This window comes from Epinephelus moara, chromosome 16 (assembly GCF_006386435.1).
Source record: "Epinephelus moara isolate mb chromosome 16, YSFRI_EMoa_1.0, whole genome shotgun sequence".
In the NCBI taxonomy this organism is placed as follows: Eukaryota; Metazoa; Chordata; class Actinopteri; order Perciformes; family Serranidae; genus Epinephelus; species Epinephelus moara.
This window is the reverse complement of record NC_065521.1, coordinates 46,177,535-46,197,350: the sequence shown is the minus strand read 5'-3', so window position 1 is coordinate 46,197,350 and position 19,816 is coordinate 46,177,535. Positions and strand designations below refer to the sequence as shown.

General features: G+C 42.7%; 1 protein-coding gene across 1 annotated transcript in view; it reads right to left on the bottom strand.

Moving 5' to 3' along the window:
- Positions 1-1,015: 1,015 nt before the first annotated feature.
- Positions 1,016-19,816, bottom strand: part of bcap31 (B cell receptor associated protein 31) — a 33,527-nt gene continuing 14,726 nt past the window's right edge. The window contains exons 4-7 of the mRNA XM_050064271.1: positions 17,751-17,886; positions 6,650-6,776; positions 6,154-6,254; positions 1,016-3,187 (exon numbers count right to left, since the gene is read on the bottom strand). Of these exons, the coding sequence (XP_049920228.1) occupies positions 3,161-3,187; positions 6,154-6,254; positions 6,650-6,776; positions 17,751-17,886 (391 nt within the window). The 3' untranslated portion in view covers positions 1,016-3,160. The remainder of the gene's footprint in view (positions 3,188-6,153; positions 6,255-6,649; positions 6,777-17,750; positions 17,887-19,816) is intronic.

Sequence of the window (19,816 nt, the reverse complement as noted above, 5' to 3'; positions counted from 1 at the left end):
GCTGATGGTATGGTATGCTGTACATAATCACGGAAACTGTCAGTGTGTCATTCTGTCTGTCCCACGTTTTTCTACTCACTGACGTGGTCAATCTATGTGAAACTGCACATAGGCATTGAGGACTGGCATAGGTAGAAGGTGACAAAGCTACCAATGGCAGTGGACTAGTACTGATAATAATCAGAATGGCATCTTCTGGCTTTCATCACTTGTTTTCAGGCTTCCTGCTCATTTTTACTGACTGATTTCCAAAACTTTTCCAGAACATTTTCCTGATATCTCACCTCATTTCCATGACTTTATTTAAGCAGTTTAAATCATGTTGGCCTGTTTGGTGACGCAGCCTCACACGATCAAACACACACTCAGCAGGGATTTGTAGTTCAGCAAACTAACTCTTAATAACTTTACTCACTCATCAGACACTCCCACCAACTAACTGCGTATGTGTGCGTAACAGACCAGACGCCACATGCAGGTCTCTGCAAAACGTCAAGGCCACGCCCCTTTCCAGGAAGTGAACACCACAGATCAGATTTCAATGCACTTTAATTGTACAAATTTATTTCCTGTTAATCAAACATTTGTTTTGTGGACGTGCTGATAATCGTTCTGAGCGTCTGTGATACTTTAATAAACTGATCGTTGTCATGTTCCGTTTGACTTTCCCCGTCCAAGTGGATCAGTGAAACAAAAGGGGGTGTGGCCTTGGCGATGACCCTGGCCTGTGTATCCCATGATACTGGTGAAGTCTCAACATGCAACACAAGATTTTACATGAAAAGTACGAGGATTACATTTCATGAAACACATTTTGGGATTTTTATAAACAGATTTTCAATAATATAAAATAACGTGCATTCAAAACTTTTCCTAAACATTCTGTTATTTCGGAACCATTTCCAGGCCTGGAAAACAATTTTCCTAATTTCATAACTTTTCCAGAAATTCCATGACCGTGTGTTTTGTATATTCTTTTTAAATCACCCAGTGAGACAAAGAGACAGAGAGCAGATACCTGTCGACTCTGTGAGGCTCCTTTGGTGGTTTATTTCAGCACGAGTCCAAATACAGTTCACCTCAGACATGATCCCTCTGAACAGCGCCCTCTACAGTTTGACACAACTGTCAACACAAGTTCACCATATTCAAAAATAACACACACTGAAAATGAAACGAAAGAAAACGACGTCTCTTTTTGTGTCGTCACAGTCGTTTAAACAGAAACATGAACGACGCTGACGAAGCACAGAAGCTTCAGAAAATCTGCCTGCAGCCACGTTTCAGCTTTACATGTATGTTTCATTATGAATCTGTGTGAGCATCAGCACACTGTTTCTGACAGACGTCTGAGACACGAGGCGGTGATCACATGACAAATCTGCATGTTCAGCATCAACAACACAATGACACAGAAAAGTTCAAAATCACCAAAATAATTTGTGCCTTAAAGTTTCATCATGCAGGAAGGGAATGTGACAGAACTGAGAAATTATACGTAAACTAAAAAATAAAAACAGATGTAAACTGACGTGGAGTGAGAGCTGAGTGGACTCAACCCTACATGAGCCACAGCTACATCAGGCAGTTTGAACAGACGTGCAGCTGTGACAGGAACACACAGTTGAGAGATATTTCAACAACACAGTAAGTAAACCTGAAATCTGGACAAGATTTAAAGTTAAACATGGACTTATTACAGATGAGAGAACAGGTCAGGTGGTCGGGTTCAGAGACTGACGGCTCTCACAGGTCCGTACAGCTACATGAAATGACGCATGAGTGTCTGAGTGAAGCTGAGCTGTCCGTCCGTCCGTCTGTCTGCAAACATGATGAGTAAAGATCTGTTTGCAGACAGACAACTCTGAAACTCTTTAAAGCTCTTGAGTTGCTCACATGCAGCGTTATCTTCTCCAAAATCTTCCCCAATTTAGATTCAGGTACAAAAATCTCTAACTGAACCGATGGATGGATCCTGATCAGCTCAGCTGTGACAGCAAACATGATTTAGTTCCTGTTTGAAAAGTTCCTCATGAAAGAAGATGCTGCACAGAACAGAAACAGTTTTTACAGTTGTGAAGAATAAAACAGGTGAACATGATTTAACTCATCACAGCTGCACGTCTGTTCAGACTCACCAATTCCATCAAACAAATAACACACACAGACACACACCGAACACACCTGTCAGAGTGAACGCAGATATTCACTCTGTCTTAAACATTTCACACCTCATTCTGCTGAAACCTCCACATCTTTAGACGATGACAGTTTCAGATGTTTGAAGCCGACTGAAACACAAACTAGTTTTCAAAAGAGAAAAATCTTCATCTGAAAACGTCGAGACATTAAACCTTTAACACAAAAAACAAACTGAAACACAACCTAAAGTAAATCTAATGAACCGTGTTGATTACGACAGAGAAGGATCACTGTGTACGAGCCGAACTAAAGTCTGAACAGTTTTTAATCTTTTATTTTACTGTACGTGAGGAGAACATTAGTCTGTGGATGCTTCATAAAATAATAAATCATGAAACATGGTTTTAAATCAGGAGGAGACAGATCTTTAGTTTGGTTCGTACAAAGTGATCATCAAACCGTCACTCTGCAGACTGTCAGTTTGTTTTCATTCATCACTGGAGGGAATTCATTTTGGATCAATTTAAAACTTTAAATTCACTCTGTGATGTCAGAGAAACGAATGTTTGGAGACGTTTTAACCCGACAGGAATCAACAGTGTGCAACTTTTGTATTTCAGGTGTTTTATAAAACACTGGACCTCAGAGTTTGGAATAAAGCTCGTGTGTTTCCATGTCCAGAAACGTGTTGGAGTTCAGGATGTTTCGCAGGAAACGGGGAATGATCAGATCAGATTTGATGTTTCTCAGTAAATCAGCTCCAAATAAACAACAAAAAAAACCTCGTCAGTTACACACAAACATTCACACACAGCCGGCGATCTTTCTCTTGAAGCTCCGACAGGCAGATGAGATATTTTTTTAAACCACATGAAATAAACCAATCGCAGCTCGGCGACGTCATTTAATCCAAACAAAAGGAAGTGACATCACGTCACTGATGCAAGAGCTGCTTATTAAGGACTGCGACGATGATGAGGATGGAGATGGGAGGAGCAGGAAGTCGTCCTTGTCGTCCTCAGTCTGATTTCTTGTCACTGGTTGCCTGCAGACACAGAACAGGGCGGTAAAAACACAGTGTGAGCGCCTCTCGCAGGCTGCAGTGTTTGCTACATCCAGAGGGGGCGCAAGTCAGCGTCAGAGGCCTGTACGATACATCTCAAAGTGTTACTGCTCATTTTATAACATTTACACTCTGGAAATTATTTGCTATTAAATTTTAAATGTTTCAAAATTGACACTGGTGAGTTACGAGGTACAGAAACATGTTAGACGGTCTGTGGAGATACGTGACTGGAGACACGTGACTGGAGATACGTGACTGGAGATACATGACTGGAGACACGTGACTGGAGACACGTGACTGGAGACACGTGACTGGAGATACATGACTGGAGATACATGACTGGAGATACTCTAGGTAATGTCACTGAGACACAGAGACTCAGTCAGTAGAGAGCTGACCTGTAGAAACCTTCTGTGTCTCGTCACCAGTCTTTAGTCTCAACTGGACTTCGTGTGTTTCTAAATAAACTCATCTGGAGGAGTCGTCGTAAGATACGTGGTTCTTACAGGACCTTATAGAACCTGCACATTAAACCATCCACAGGACATAAAGGACTCACAGTGACGGACCTGAGTGTCCATACATCATGTACACAACTGCACACGTGTGTGTATTTGTAGGTATGTTACATAACTCTGTGTTCACTGTGTGTGTGTGTGTGTGTGTGTGTGTGTGTGTGTGTGTGTGTGTGTGTGTGTGTGTGTGTGAGCTATATGTGTCCTGTCAGGCAGATTTACGGTGGACCAGCTGCTGTTACACTGATCACACACACATGAACACACACACACACACACACACACACACACACACACACACACACACACACACACACACAGTGTGGATGATGCGAGTTAGTGATTGATAATTGATTACCAGTTGGACCTGATTGATCTTTTACCCTTCAGTGTGAACCTGCTGCAGCCAAACAGCGCAGCACAAACGTCACATGAACTCAAACAGACGATAAATGGCGTCTGATATTTGAGGAGATTCTGTATCAACAGTGTTTTCAGTCTGTCATTAATGAGCTCAGTTTAACTCTCAGGAGTTTCTGAGGACTCCTTATGTTTTTCTTAATTAATCCGTGACGAGTACAAACACGTCGCGCCTCAACGTATTTACTGCAGAAACAGAGCCAATCAACAGCCAAGAATCATGGCTGGAACATGAGACAGCTGAGATCTCCTCCGTGTGACGACACACCCTGAGACACAGGAAATGTATGAATGTTTATTTTATGTTCAGGGAGCAGTGGCTCAGATTTAGTGTCATCAAGTGATTCTGGTGTGTGTGTGTGTGTTCCTGAGAGGAAGAGACCTCTGAGGATAATTCAGCTCCTCAACAATCAACACTGAAGGAATTCTGACCAGGAGAAGTTTCAGATGGTTGTAATCTGTAATCCTCACTGACAGACGCCACTAAATCCTCCTAAGGGCTCATTTATGCTACTCGTTAGACACGTATACAAACACAGATGGAGCTCTCTGTTCGTACTTTGCGTTTATTTTGTCCCAATTTGTGCACATTTACTGAAAGCTTGAGATAAGGCACAAAACACGGAGAGCCGGGGCTAGCTCAGAGACTAGCGGAGGCTAACTGGCTGTGCTTCCCTCCGGTCATGCTGCGGCTAACGCTCTGCTAGCCGCTCCCAGCTAGCTCCGGTTTGTTATTCAGGTTAAAATGTGAAGAAGCAGCGGGTCTGTGGGGCAGCTGAGTGAAGTGGAGCCTGAGGAGGAAGCACCGGTTAGCCCCGGTTTCACTACAGGCAGATTCACTCGCTACAGGGGCGAGGAAATAAAACCTGAACAGCCAATCAGAGTGATCTCTCTCACCGACAAGCTCCGCCGCTGATTCAACATGCTCAATCGGCTGAAAAGCCGCCAACAGGGGTCCGACTAGTGCCAACGGTGCGGGACACATCGCAGACACTAGGGCGACAGACGCTCACCGATGGCCCGACTTTGGCCGACGGCCGACCGTCAGCTTGGTGTGTCAGGGCCTTAAAACTAAAAACTACTGTAGAGCAGTCTGATGTGCTGTTACAGTTTGATGTGGTCCAGTCACGTGTAAAAGACTAAATGTGTGAGCGCAATGAAAACAGAGGAAACCATTAACAACATTAAACTTAACTTAATGGCAGGGCTGGGCGATAAATCGATTTTATCCATTAATTCAAATTTGTAGTTTAGGTCGATTTGTTTTAATAAAAATCGTGTTTCTCTTTAACATCCACCTCCGACGCTCCCCGCTGGGCTCCCGTAGTTCAGAGTGGGCTCACCCCTCCCCCTGGCGTGCTTGATACACAAACAACATGGCAGCGAGCGGGGAAGAACTTGTTCCCAACAAAGGGAACGTGTCTTCAGTTATTTGGAATTGGTTCGGTTTTGTGGCGTCAGACAGAACAAACTGCAGCCGCTGCCAAGTGTGTTTGAAGGCTGCTGTACCAAAGGTAGCAGTACTACCAATTTACTGCAGGAGCATGCTACAGAGTGGCAGAGGTGTTGCTCCCTACGAAATGAACAAGACCGCAGCAGCCCCGGCACGCCTTCAAGAAAACAACCTACCGTCTTGGAAACATTTACAAACTGTATTCTGTATGAAGAGAAAGGGGCCCGTGATGTATACTGCAAGAGATATGGTGCCATATATACCGTGGAGTTTATTCACATGCTGAAAGTTTTGGACCTCAGGTACGTGCCAACTGTTAAAACTTGTTTTGAACAATTTCTTTGTCATCTGCAAATTGATTTTAAGTACGAGGGAAATGATTTAAATAGTGAATCAGATTTGTTGTGAAAAAAATCAGAGATGTTTTTTTAGGCCATATCGGCCAGCCCTGAACCATCAGTGCAGAGCACAAACTAGTTTGACTCATTCATAGCAGAAATTCCTTGAGTACAGAGATCAAGTGTGTGTGTGTGTGTGTGTGTGTGTGTGTGTGTTACCAGCAGTTTGCTGTGTTCGTCCAGCAGTCTGTCGTACTCCACCGTCAGATTCTCGGCCTGTTTCTTCATCGCACGAACGTCACTGTCCGACTTGTGCAGAGCTGCAAGACATCAACACAGGGCTGAATGTAACTGAGTACATTTACTCCTGTAATGTACTAAAGTACCAAGGTACAGCTGTGTGGTACTTTTACTCTACTCGAGTGTTTCTGTTTCCTGCTACTTTAAACTTAAAATACTGAGCTTTTTACCACGTGTCTGCAGCTCCAGTCACAAACACTGTGACACTTCACACTGCTGATGACATCAGAGTAAAGTTACTTTCACACTGTGGTATTTGTACTTTTACCTTAGTAAAAGTACTTCTTCCATCACTGACACAATCAGGTGAGACATGAGTTCATCTTCTCGCCTGAAGCAACACATGGCACTAAATCTAATGTTACTCTTCCTCCTCTGTGTCATCTCCTCCTCCATCTCCTCTGTACATCCTTACCTTTCTTGGTGGTGTCCAGCTCCTCCTTCAGGGTCTTCATCTCCTCCTTCAGAGCCTTGTTCTCCTCTTGTGGTCCTGGTCCCTTCTTTCCGGCCTCCGGCACCTCGATACCAGCGTCACGCAGTTTCTGTTCAAAGAGATAAGTTGATAACGCTCAGAACATTTCAGTACAGCACATTCCACAGGAACATATTTGAACTTTAGGTCTGTGTGTAACTGATGCAGAGATGTCGAACAGCGCACATACAAACGTCATCAGTTCCAATTTCTTTCCATTTTGTGGGGCTGATGTGAAACTGTGCCTACTTAGGGCAACAAAACGTATATTTTGGGTGTGTCAGTACACTGGACAACCAGGACAGGACGACAGAGGAGACACCTGCACACCAATGTGACCAGGCTGGACAGCCAGAGCAAAGGTTCACAGGCTGAGATCAGTGCAAAGAGAAGAGTGCTTCTGCACTTTGAGCACCTTTCTTTTTGTGCACCCATGTCCTACATAAGCTGATATTTTTTTTGCATGATCTCAGCCTGTGAACCTTTGCTCTGGCTGTGCAGCCTGGTCACATCGGTGTGCAGGTGTCTCCTCTGCCCTCCTTTCTGGATATTTTTTTAAACAACATTTTATTTTCTTAATATGTTATCAGATGACACAGAAACTATTCAGCAGCCCAATCTCCACTCCTAAGAACACGGTGTCGTACAGGTTTGACCCTGAGATTTGAGCAACTGACTGTAACTGTGACTCTGTGTATAGTTTGGGTTTTGAGGGTTTTTGATATCTGTTTATTTGTATGTTTGCATCTTTACTGATATCTTATATCTGCACTCTTGATACTGCAACTGCTGCATGACAGTGACCCTCGACATCAAAATAAAGTTCTCTCTTGTCTTTGCTTTCGAGCACCAGTCAATAAAGACTGAGAGCTGCAGACAGAGGAAAGAAAAGAGACTGACTGTGTGTTGATGGGTTTGAACAGATGAGGGGTCGGACGAGACAAGCAGTTTGCTTCTACCTCCTTTTCAGACATTAATTAACTTCTGTTGCTTACACTATTATTTCTATGTATTTATTCATCATCTTTTTTTTTTTTTTTTTTTTTTAAAAAGTTTTAAAATAAAGGCTTTAAAAAAGTCGTTGTCACAAACATGTTGAGAATCAGAGGTGAATGAGTTTTACAGTCCTGTGAGGCTGCTGCTGAAGTTGGTCTCAGTTTGGTGATTGGTTTGAATTCAGTTTGACTCCGCCCACTCAGAGAGCAACAGGTGTTCATACCAAACGCCTCCTGACCTCTCAGTGACAGCTGCTCTCTGTGGCTCTACTTTATACTGCAGCAACAGAAAATAAATGCTGCTCTGTGATTGGCTGACTGTGTAACTGCTACACTGTGTGTGGACATACATGTTATAAAACAGTGTGTGTGTGTGTGTGTGTCGAGTCCGTCAGTCGGAGGTGTGTTTGTGTTGATTTAAAGTAAAACAATGAGTTTAATAAGTTCAGGTTTTACTGTGGTTCCTTTGTCTCATATTATTGGTCACTTATTATAATGAACTCTCCGTGTGTGTGTGTGTGTGTGTGTGTGTGCGCGCAGCTGTGGGGGTGAAGGAGGAGTGTTTGGTATTTACACCTGTCTATGTCAGTGTCACTATGACTACACACTACTTTGGTCCTCTGGTGTCAACTCCAGTCTTTAATTTCAAAGCGATGATGTCATTAAATGTTTTCATGATAAATCTCCATAAATAAAGTTTGTTTGTGTCGGTCGGTCTGAAAACAGTCTGGCACTTGGATCTTACATTGTAATGATGACACCAACAGATCCTTCTCAATAATTTGCATCTTCTCATCTAAACTCCTCGTCAACATTTTCCTGATGGCGACGGCAGTGAACGCATCATTTGTAGAAGAAAACAAAGCCATGTCTGGGATTCACCTGGAAAACCACCAACTAAGTTTCATGTTTGAGTCTGAAACGTTTTGCTGTGAAAACGGCTCTAAATCAGTCTGTAAATGAACTGTGATGAGAAATATTCTTCACACGTTCCTTCTTCACGAGAAAAATAGACCAAACTTTGTCAGAGCAGCATAAAAATGATAAATGTATTTATTTATTCATCGAGCTGCAGAATCTCAAACTGCTGCTCCTGATTGGTTCTACACTTTCTTCCAGCAGCCAATAAGATCTGTTCGCAAACTGATTGATCTGTTTGACCTGCTGAGAAGCACCGCCTGTGTGCGCAGCGTGTGACGGCTTCCTCGCTGAGCTGCTGCAGTGTTCACACAGACAGCGGTGCTGCTGCAGAGCTGCCTGCTGCTGTATCGACTGTAATTCCAAAATTAAAAGCCTGTACTCGTTCATTCATTGAGATATGCAGCCACAATGACGTCAACACAGTCCAGCAGATATTTCACAATAAAAAGACTTTTGTTGACAAATGAAGGGATTCTGTCCAGAGATGTTTGGGAGGGCTTTTATTTTGAAAGGGAAACTGAGGTGTTGAGTTCATGATAAATATTTAGATTTTGTTTTAGTCTGTGAGTGACCTCGACATTAGTCCCTGTAACACTGCCTGTCTAAGGCAGGAAAATCACGCCGTTCGATCACAGAATGGGGGACAGAGTTGTCTCGCCTTTAAGCCGCCACGGGAGGTATTAACAGAGCTGAAATGCTGTCTCTATAAACAGGACAGCAGGCAGGACGAGATCATGGACGGGACGGGTGTGACGTTTTGATGATGTGTTATGTGTGTGCGACCCACCGCAGGAGATTTAAAATGCAGGACAAAAATAAGACTGAATGTTTTCAGTTGTTGTTTTTTTCAAAGTGAACAAAACCAACATCATAAAATTGACTTTTGGTCAAAAATCTCAAACTGAATCACTGCAGGTTGATCAGGCTGCTCATGATGAATCAATATCAGCTCCATGGAGTCTGATCAGTCTCTGATCTGCTGTTTGTTCACTCTGAAACCGCTGGAAAAAATGTTAAACTGACCCGAAGTTTTTTATGTAAATGTCTGTGAGGTAACTGAAGCAGTCAGATTATTGCAGCTCATTATAATGTACAACATTCCTCTCTGACATGTTGTGGAGAAGTATCAATTATCATAAAACGGATATACTCAAATTAATGGTGCTTAAGTACTTGAGTAAAAGTACTTAGTTTCTTCCCACCAGAGGCTCAGAGAGCTCAGACATCAGATAATGAAAGAGACAGAACTAACAGGCGCTGGTTCAAGACGGTGTCACGGTGGTGATTCAGTGTGAAGGAGTCAAGCAGGTGCTTTAACCTTTAACTGAGGAGCCTCGGCCATAAAACCTGATTTTACTGCTCTGAACTGAATCCAGCAACACGAGGACTCAGGTTCAGAAAGGCCATGAGACCTCGAGGACTCTGCTCCAACACGGCAGCCTCACGAGTCACTGCTGAGCTCCGACTGCTCCTGTTAAACAGATTAAAGGCTGTGGTCTGCAGACTGTAGGAACTCTCTAAGAAACTGTTTCCCACGGTTAAACACTGAAACACGTTAACGACATGTGGAGGATCTCCACCAACAAACAGCATGTGACGACCAGAAGGGACAAAAATTAGATTTATGATATTTTAAATTTGTCCCTCATTATTTCCTGTGGAGAAAATAATGAGGGACACAATGAATCTAATGATTTTAGCACAAGGCTGCAACATACAGCTGCAGGCCGATACTGAACTCATGGCTTCTATTGTTATTTATTTTGTTTTTGTTGTTATTTATTCTCCATTTTGTTCCAGAGAAACAAAGAACAAAGTCGTTCGGTCCTTCATTACACGACCTTTAAATGAGCACAGACTATATCAGACTTATATCAGAAACATACGTCATAATTCTCTCTTTAATATCTGTTTTATATTTCTGTGAAAACATCGACACATTTTTCCTTCAAACAGCTGCATTTATTTAAGTTTCTCACCAAAACCTTCATTTTACAAGACTGAACACATCATGAGAATGATTTTTGATGAATTTTTTTTCCCCAAGATTAGTTTTTCTAGCTTTGCCTTTATTTGACAGGACAGAGCTGAGCGTGAGAGGGAACAGAGGGATGACATGCATCAAAGGGCCGTGGGTTGGAACCCACAGCCACTGTGGCGAGGACACAAGTGATGCCCGCCTGCTCGCCTAGTCTGCGACAACGGAAAAAAAAAAAAAAAAAAAAAATCGACCACTGCCATCAGTGATGTCATCTTATTTGTTGATAGACTGATCGGTCAACAAGGTGAATATTGGCTGATACTGATATGCGGTTGATTAATCAGTTCATCCCTGATAAACTGTGACACAGTGACGGGGTCTGAATACTCGCTGAATACACTATCATGTTTGATGATGTCACACAAACATCACGTATGGTCAGGTGACCACCCGGCGTGCAGCAGTGACCAACACAGATGCTGAAGAAGAGCATGAGCACGACCATGAACAGGCTGAGTCGGTGGCGAAAAAAACGTAACGTCTATTACATGGCGATACTTTGGATTCAGGTACGGCGACGTTGAACAGAAAGACGTGCTGTGAAAAAGTCTAAAAGTTAAAGTCGCCACGTCCCGCGGCAACACGACCAATCTATATCAGCACTTGAGACAGCACAGAGAAAAGTAGGAAGAGTGCATGTGAGAGAAAGACGAGCCGTGTGAAGTTAAAAACAAAGAGACAACTGAAAGCCGCCAGAGCCTCATAAAACAACATCCAAGCACAGTTACGCAAACATCTGTAAGTGTCATGGACTCCATAACAAACTATATAACAAATGAAAAATTGAGCAACTTTGCTCGGGTTCGGCCCACTTGACATGCTGCTGTGTTGTGCTATGGCGTGCTGGAATTTGTCATTTACGTGACAACGCCTGAACGCAACACAGGCTTTGCTCCGCTGTGTGAGCAGCGTGTTTGACTGTTCTGTTGATGGTCATTTACACACTGTCCACAACATTAACTCTGTCAGGTCAGGGCCCCCTGATATAATGTAGGCAAACACTGAATCAAGCAACAAGACTCATGATACCATTTATTTATTATACTGTAATCACAATCGCAAATCGTGATATTGTCCACTTAAATCGCAATCGCACATTTTTATCAAATCGTGCAGCACTATTTCAAGTAACAACAAAATACTTTGAAATATCATGAAATATTTTTAATGCAGCTGAAGTTTTTGGGACAAGTGTTTCATTATTGAGTGATTTTGGATGAAGCTGATGTGTTTTAGTTTTACTGGTCCACTGGGACAAAGTGAGAGTTTGGTAATCCAGTAAGATCCTGTCAGAAACTACCAGTAAAGTGTACGTGGCAGGGAGAGCAGAGGATTGCAGTGACAGACTCCCCCACACTGTGATGCACAGATCAAGTAGGAGTCAGTGAAGGTGTCATGACTGAACAGGAAGTGAATGTGTCGACTCAGACTCTTGAGTCTGGGATCAGTTTCAGTGGACAGTTGACCAGCTCTCGGGTCAATACGACTCATCTCTACAGCAGCCTGAGCTCATTGATCTGCTGCTCCCACACACAGTCGGGATCATGAACTGATCACAGGACTGATGTTTGTGTTTAAGAACTCTATGAATCAATGAGGTCTTTGAATGAGAAAGTGTTTCAGTCATTCATCAAATATAAAACTCATCTGTTCTCTGTGTCTCCACCGCCTCACCACTCTGACCTGTTAACACACATGAATTAAACATCAGTCTGATGTTTACATACATGAAACGTGCCGACTCTGCTGCTGTGACTTAGTTTGTTTTTGCTGCTTTAGTTTTATAAACCTCTTGTTATTCACTTTCTACTTTGTCTTTACTTATTTTTGTCTTTGTGCTGCTGCAACAACTGAATTACAATAAAGTCTTATTATTAGGGACTGTTCTTTATTTATCAGGTTGTCTGCAGTGTGACCCTCCCTGAGTGACTGGAGGAAAATCCACAACCCTCCCTCCTCCATAAATTAGTTATTAGATTTTTAAAACTTCCCCTTTGATGTTTGAAAGTTAAAAGTTGAAGATGAAATCCTGGAGTTGAAAAAAGACTCAGTTTTTCACTCCTGTAGTACAATTTTTTTGGACAAATTTTAAATGAGACATAGAATAAAGTGATTTTATCAAAATATCACTATTTTAAGATCAGATTTGTTTTTGTTTTGTTTTTCTGATGGAAGCGTTCGTCCCAAATGATGTGTTCAAGGACTGTTGGAAATCTGAAAATCTAATGATCATTTCTACTTTTACAGTTTCTGGCTGACAAATAGTGCAATTTTGGTCATTTTTAAAGAAACATGCCTTCCAAACATGTTTTCTTTCAAAAGCCCCCCCGAAAATATAAATATATATACATATATATAAAACAACAAACAAGTCATGGCTTCCAAATGTTCTCTAAATTAAAAATAAGATCGCAAAAATTTTTACACAAAAAAAACAAAACAGACATTACTAAATTTTTCAAGAAAACGTGCCGTCCAAATGCATGTTTGTGTTTGAGCTCCACGTCTCAAAAATGTGACGCTATTTATGAGACAGGCGTTCAGAGGGAGTGTCGTGTTATCAGCCTTCACAGTAACATGTAACACTGTCCGGTCTCACACACACACACACACACACACACCAATAACGGCAACCATCCTTTCATATCAAACTGATCATCAACATCATCACACTTTTTTCAACATCGTCTGACACAGGAAGTCACTGACCACGTGCCAGTATTTGGGGACTGGGTTGTACTGAATATCCAACTGGACAGATAAGACTTGGGTGATTCTGCTGTGTCTGAAATTACACCACCCTGTCAAATATAGAGTCACATGTGTGTGTGTGTGTGTGTGTTTCTGCAGGTCCTCTGCAGCTGCATGACTGACCTCGGCGGCTCTAGACGGATTCATATCGCACGCTCGCACACACGCGCACACACACTCTCTCTGATGACGACACGTTGTTATGAAAAGTGACATCAGACTGAAGGCTCGCTGCAGGAAGTTCCGATCACGAGACTGAACACAAATTAAAGCTCAAACAAACTCATCAAATTATCAATAATCACCTTCAGTATGGCCACCTGTTCCCTCACAGAACACATCAGTCCTTTCACCATCACCAGTGTGGAGGCAGAAACATTCTCGCCAAACTCGCCATACAAACTCTATTCAAACCTGATTTCAGGAGCAGACACACCTCCTGGGAACTAAACCTCACCACACACTGATGCATATCAGAGCTATGTCGCATCGACATCTACAGAAAATACGTTACACAATTTCCTTACACAATGACATTTTCCAATGAAAATGTCATTGTGTAATTCCAGGACGTTCTCAGATTTTCCATGACCATTGGAACCCTATTATTACTCAGATTCAGTCGTAACAGATGGGGCAACACGCCCTTCTTTCAGCGTGGATTCTGGCAATTTGATGAAACGTCCTCGTGGCAATGAGAACAACTCATTTCAACTTGACTTCTACTTTAAAGTCAGACGGATTATTAGAATTTAAAACTCTTTCTTTTAGAGTCAGCTGCAGTTTATCAGGAGACTCAGTCCAACAACAGCCCTGCAATAAATCCAACTTTCATCAAGGTTATAATGTTCAGCTTTTTTGAAACTGAGACGTGTTCTTATATTAAGTCAGCCCTTATTGGTATTTATAGGTGGGAGAACATTTTAGAAACATGTCAGACACAAACTGCAGCAGGAAGCTGAACAAACAAGAAACAGCTGTTGTAATGGTGTTAATTAGTTTTAGCCAAAGACTGTGTGCTTGTACCGAACAAACTGGTGATTGAGTGTCGATATATTTTTACCTTTATTTTGTAGGTGTTTATCACCTACATGAGGTTTTTATTTACATTTTAATTTTTGTTCAAACTTTATGTATTCAACACAAAAAATAAATTCTCTCAGATATTTTGACTGAATTTGGATTACTGCCCCTGAACGTTTCATTTTCACAGCCCGAACAACCATCTTAGGCTGGAGGCCATTTTTAGGGTTCAGTATCTTCAGACATTTAACTCCTGGAGCCGTGACATTTGCCACGACACCTGCTGGAAATACAGTGTTTGATTGATGTTGAGTCAAATGTCAGGGTCTATTTTACATCACCACATGAACAGAATCTGGCAACAAACTGCGACCTCTGCAGATCTGCCAAGGTCGCAGTTTGTTGCCTTTCTCAGATGCCAAAATGTCGATGTGGGCTCATTCCTCGGACCACGAACGTTTGTGTGCAAAGGGGTGTGTATGTCGGCATCTTGTGACTTTCAATCATTTGGATCTGTTGAACACCATTTTGTCTGAGCCCAAAGTTCATGGCTCTGGAGTTCTGTCTGATGTGACACAGAACGACCCAACTGTTGAGTTCAGGAGCCTAAAATGATTCAGTAGACTGGAAAAGGACGTATTCATGACCCACAATGCATCAGTCCTTTGTCAGGTCGCGAGACCATTTAATCATTTAGTAATATGTTACATGTTTAATGTCCGGGTAAAGCAAAAACAAAAATGTGTCATGAGTTTGTCACATCACCGAAAAATGTGTTTTTAAGCACCCGGCCAAATTTGAATGATTAAAGAAGTCGCCCAGTTTATAAAGTTATGTTTTACAATCATGAAAAAATAGGCAGCATTTTCTACTCTGAGATAATGAGGGCGTGTCCATGTCCTGTGCTGAAGCCTCTTAACTGTAGCAGGACAATGGACACTCCATGTTTTCACAGGAAATGAACAATTTGCAGTCTCTTTCAAAATAAAAGCTCTACGTCAGTACAACACCGCCAACAGCCCACACACACACACACACACACACACACACACACACACACACACACACGTAGTTACGTTTGGCCGACACACACACACATAGTTACGTTTGGCCGACACACACACACGTAGTTACGTTTGGCCGACACACACACATAGTTACGTTTGGCCGACACACACGTAGTTACATTTGGCCGACACACACACACACGTAGTTACGTTTGGCCGACACACACACACGTAGTTACATTTGGCCGACACACACGTAGTTACATTTGGCCGACACAAACACGTAGTTACATTTGGCCGACACACACACACGTAGTTACGTTTGGCCGACACACACACACACGTAGTTATATTTGGCCGACACACACGTAGTTAACACACACACACGTAGTTATATTTGGCCGACACACACGTAGTTACATTTGGCCGACACACACGTAGTTACATTTGGCCGACACAAACACGTGGTTAGGTTTAGCCAACACACACACGTAGTTACGTTTAGCCGACACAGTAGTTGTTGGACCCATCCACCCCTCCCACCAACCCTACTCGGACATTTACCCCCTTAACTTACGTTGTTGTCTGGCTGTGTTTCCCCCTGATGTGTCTGGTCACCATTAAACAATAACGGCAACCATCCTTTCATATCATACTGATATGTTTTTTTTTTTCAACATCGTCTGACACAGGAAGTCACTGACCACGTGCCAGTATTTGGCAACTGGGTTGTACTGAATATCCAACTGGACAGATAAGACTTGGGTGATTCTGCACGAGTTGTTTGTGAGCTTGTAAACAGATGTTTTGACATTGTTCTGCTGTTGTTAAAAGTGGACCCTGTTTTTGGATTCTTTGTTCACAGTTGAGTCATGACAGAAAAACAAAGGTTTCTTCACAATTAAAGCTATAGTGCGTAACTTCTACAGGTCCGTAAATGTCCGTTTCACCCAAGCCACTACTAGAGGAGATGACACAATGCTGATTAAGCCTTTCGGCTCCTCTAACATCTCGCGGTATTTTTCAATATATAACATTTTTAGTTTGCGTGTCAACCGGCGACATTCCTGCCATGGCGCACAGGAAATGCTTCCTCACAACAAGAAGGGAGGGGGAGGAAGAGCGGAGAGTGTCATAGCAAGTGTAGAGCACTGAACTTTTCCCACCAACTATCCTGCTTCTGTAACGTTGAAGGCTTTTTGGTATTTCTGTTTGCACTGCAGCTCTGAGGACAGTAGGGATGTTTAATCGTCTTCATTTCATATTGTAGAATGAAGTCACAGATACCTGATATGAGGAAGTCTAAAAATACACGACCACTGACGCATCTGTAATCTCCTCCGCAGAGCTTGATGTGGTTCAGTCGTACGTGTCGGAGGACTCTGTACTTCTGAATGGTCTGTGATGCTTTCAGGTTATAAAGAGTCCTCTTTACAAACACGTCATTTAAAATACTGTCCAGGCTCACTGACACGTCTCTGGACTGGAAACAAGTTCTCACAGTATTCCCCGCTGTCATGAGACACTGTGGGACTTCCACTCAAATCATTCTTCTTTCCAAATGTGAATTATACATCGAACGCTTTTAACAAAATAAATCTTAAACAGTGGGAACGTATCAGTGAGAGACTTTCACCTGTGAACAACCCTGTTACTTTTCAACTGTTTCTCAACTTCATGAGTCACTCAAACATAACTTAATGAACTTTCCTTATTTCAAATTCTGTGGTGGGTGTGATACATTGTGGAGGTGTGTCACGGCGTTTCCCAACATACACACACTCACACGCTCAAAGGTTTCTTTAGAAAACCATCAGAGCAGACTGTACAAACTACTTAAGCTCATTCATAGCAGAAATTCCTTGAGTACAGAGCACAGAGATTGTGTGTGTGTGTGTGTGTGTGTGTGTGTGTGTGTGTGACTGTCACATGCAGATGAAGCAATATCTCCTTTTAGCAGTGGAGGACTTGGTGATCTCTTCACCCTGAACAAACCCAGGTCAGATTACCACAGAGTGTGTGTGTGTGTGTGTGTGTGTGTGTGTGTGTGTGTATGTGTATGTGTATGTGTGAGTGAGTGAGTGAGAGAGTGAGAGAGAGAGAGTGTGCACATTGTGAATGAGACAAACATAGTGTGTGTGTTTCGTGTTGCTCTCTGAATATTTCCACTGTTTATTTGGGTTCAGCCCAGCAGCTGCAGATCAGTGCTGCCCCCCACTGTTGACTTCATGAAATAGCAACATCTAACACACACACACACACACACATAATAAATGATGTGTTGTGCGCGCGTGCGTGCGTGTCACCTCTTGCAGTAGCTCGTTGTCCTCCATGTATTTCTTGGCGGCGGTGCTGGCGCCCTCCGCCTGCTTCTTGAAGGCCTCATTGGAGGCCATGAGCGAGGCCTGCTGGGAGAGCAGAGTGGCGAGGCGACGCAGCAACCTGCAAACACACAAACACAAACACGTCAAACAACGAAAGCTGCTTCAACGTCACACTCCACTGATTATGCACATTCCAGTACACAGTTGTCTCAGCTTTTAGCCGCTATGGAGGAAGTAACAGCACCGAGTTGACGTCGGTGTTAAAAGGAAAGCCAAAAGGACAGGACCGCCCAGTGATGTTTTGACGACGTGTTATGTGTGCGATTCACCACAGGGGATTTAAAAAGCAGGTGTTAGCAGTTAGCAGCTAACTCAAAGAGGAAGAACAGCAGCTGAAAATGTCTGCAAATAGGTCCAGGAGCTCCTCACCCTCCTCCTTTCTCCTCTTAAAAGAGAGATTTAGATCACACTGAACACATCATGAGAACGTTTTGTTTTTCTGGGTTTTGCTGTATTAGATGAGACGACACCAGGCAGGTTGTTGAACTTTGGACTTTGTACATGAGACGCCTGCTCCACCTGCTGAGCTACTGGGTGCCCCACATCATGACAAGGTCAAAGTTTAGCTTCACCTAATACACACAACCTCCTCATACATGCAGACGTGTGTTTGCAACAAACTCAGGAACAAGGCTTTGACTTGCTTGACTCCGTAACTATTGTAGCAATAGCAACAGGAAGTTACGAGACAAAACAGGAAGTGGCATGAGCCGGCAGTGTGAGACCAATGAAAAACTTTCTTCCATTAACACATTGAATTCAAATCAAGAACATATGTTCAACACATTATCAACATTCCTGTGTCACGTCTCAGTCGACATGAACACTGACGTAATTAATAAAGTTAATATTCGCCTGGTGGACGTATTGATCAGACTCTAAACTACATCAGGGTCTGAACCATCAATGGCGAGGTGGACGAGTGGACGACCTGCTGCAGGATGATTAACTGATAATTATTCTATCTGCAGAGAAGAGAAACAGCTGGAGTCAACCTGACAGAGACAACGAGTCGCTGAGGTGAGAACAACAACAACAACATGACAACACCTGAGCCCTGACACAACCTGCAGCATCAGCTGTTAGACACACACATGACTGTGTGTGTGTGTGTGTGTGTGTGTGTGTGTACACATCAGATCATCTGTCAACACATCATACACATCCTAATATAGCCATTCACCACTTCACACTCACATATAGTAACAACACACCCTGACATTTTCCAGCTGATGTGTGCGTGCCGTACATGCTGTGCGTAGCGTTGACAGGTTGTGATGTCATGGTGGGGGTGGGCGGGGCTGCAGGCGCCAATCATTAAAGATACCTGCTCCCAGTCCTGTCCATCTACAGGCAGTGAGAGCTGGAGACGATTAAAGCATCAGTCCGCTGTTTTTACATGTTTCACTTAAAGAGGATCTGTTCTGCACCTTTCTCAGGGTCAGAATGTGTTTACCCAGGCTGGAGGAAAAAAAATCAATACAGCACAGTATCGCCATATTTTTGTGTGGCGATATGATATCATATCATCACACAGCGCCAAGTATCGATTTTGTTATTATATAAATTCTTAATATGACAAATACAAACTAAACTTTAGGTTGCCACTGGAAAAATATAATCAAGTGCTTTTTACTGCTGCAATAAAACGTCTGAAGTCAGACGTACAGTCTGAAAACTTTATCTTAAAGGATAAAACTGATGATGATTAAGTTTTCCTTTGGGGACTTTAAACCTACAGTTTAAAACAAAAAGGTAATAAAACACAATATATTTTATTGCAATGGATGTTCAATATGTGACATGTCTCCAGTATGAAGCTAGGGCTGACCTGCCTGCAGCCCGTGAGTGTGCGCTATATTAAATAATAGGGCACTCAGACAGCGTCAAACAACGTCAAAATACGTCCACTAAAAGTGCATTTTTTTCACACAGATAGGCTCAGATTGTTAGTATAATTATCTGACAACATAACGGAAAGGAGAAAT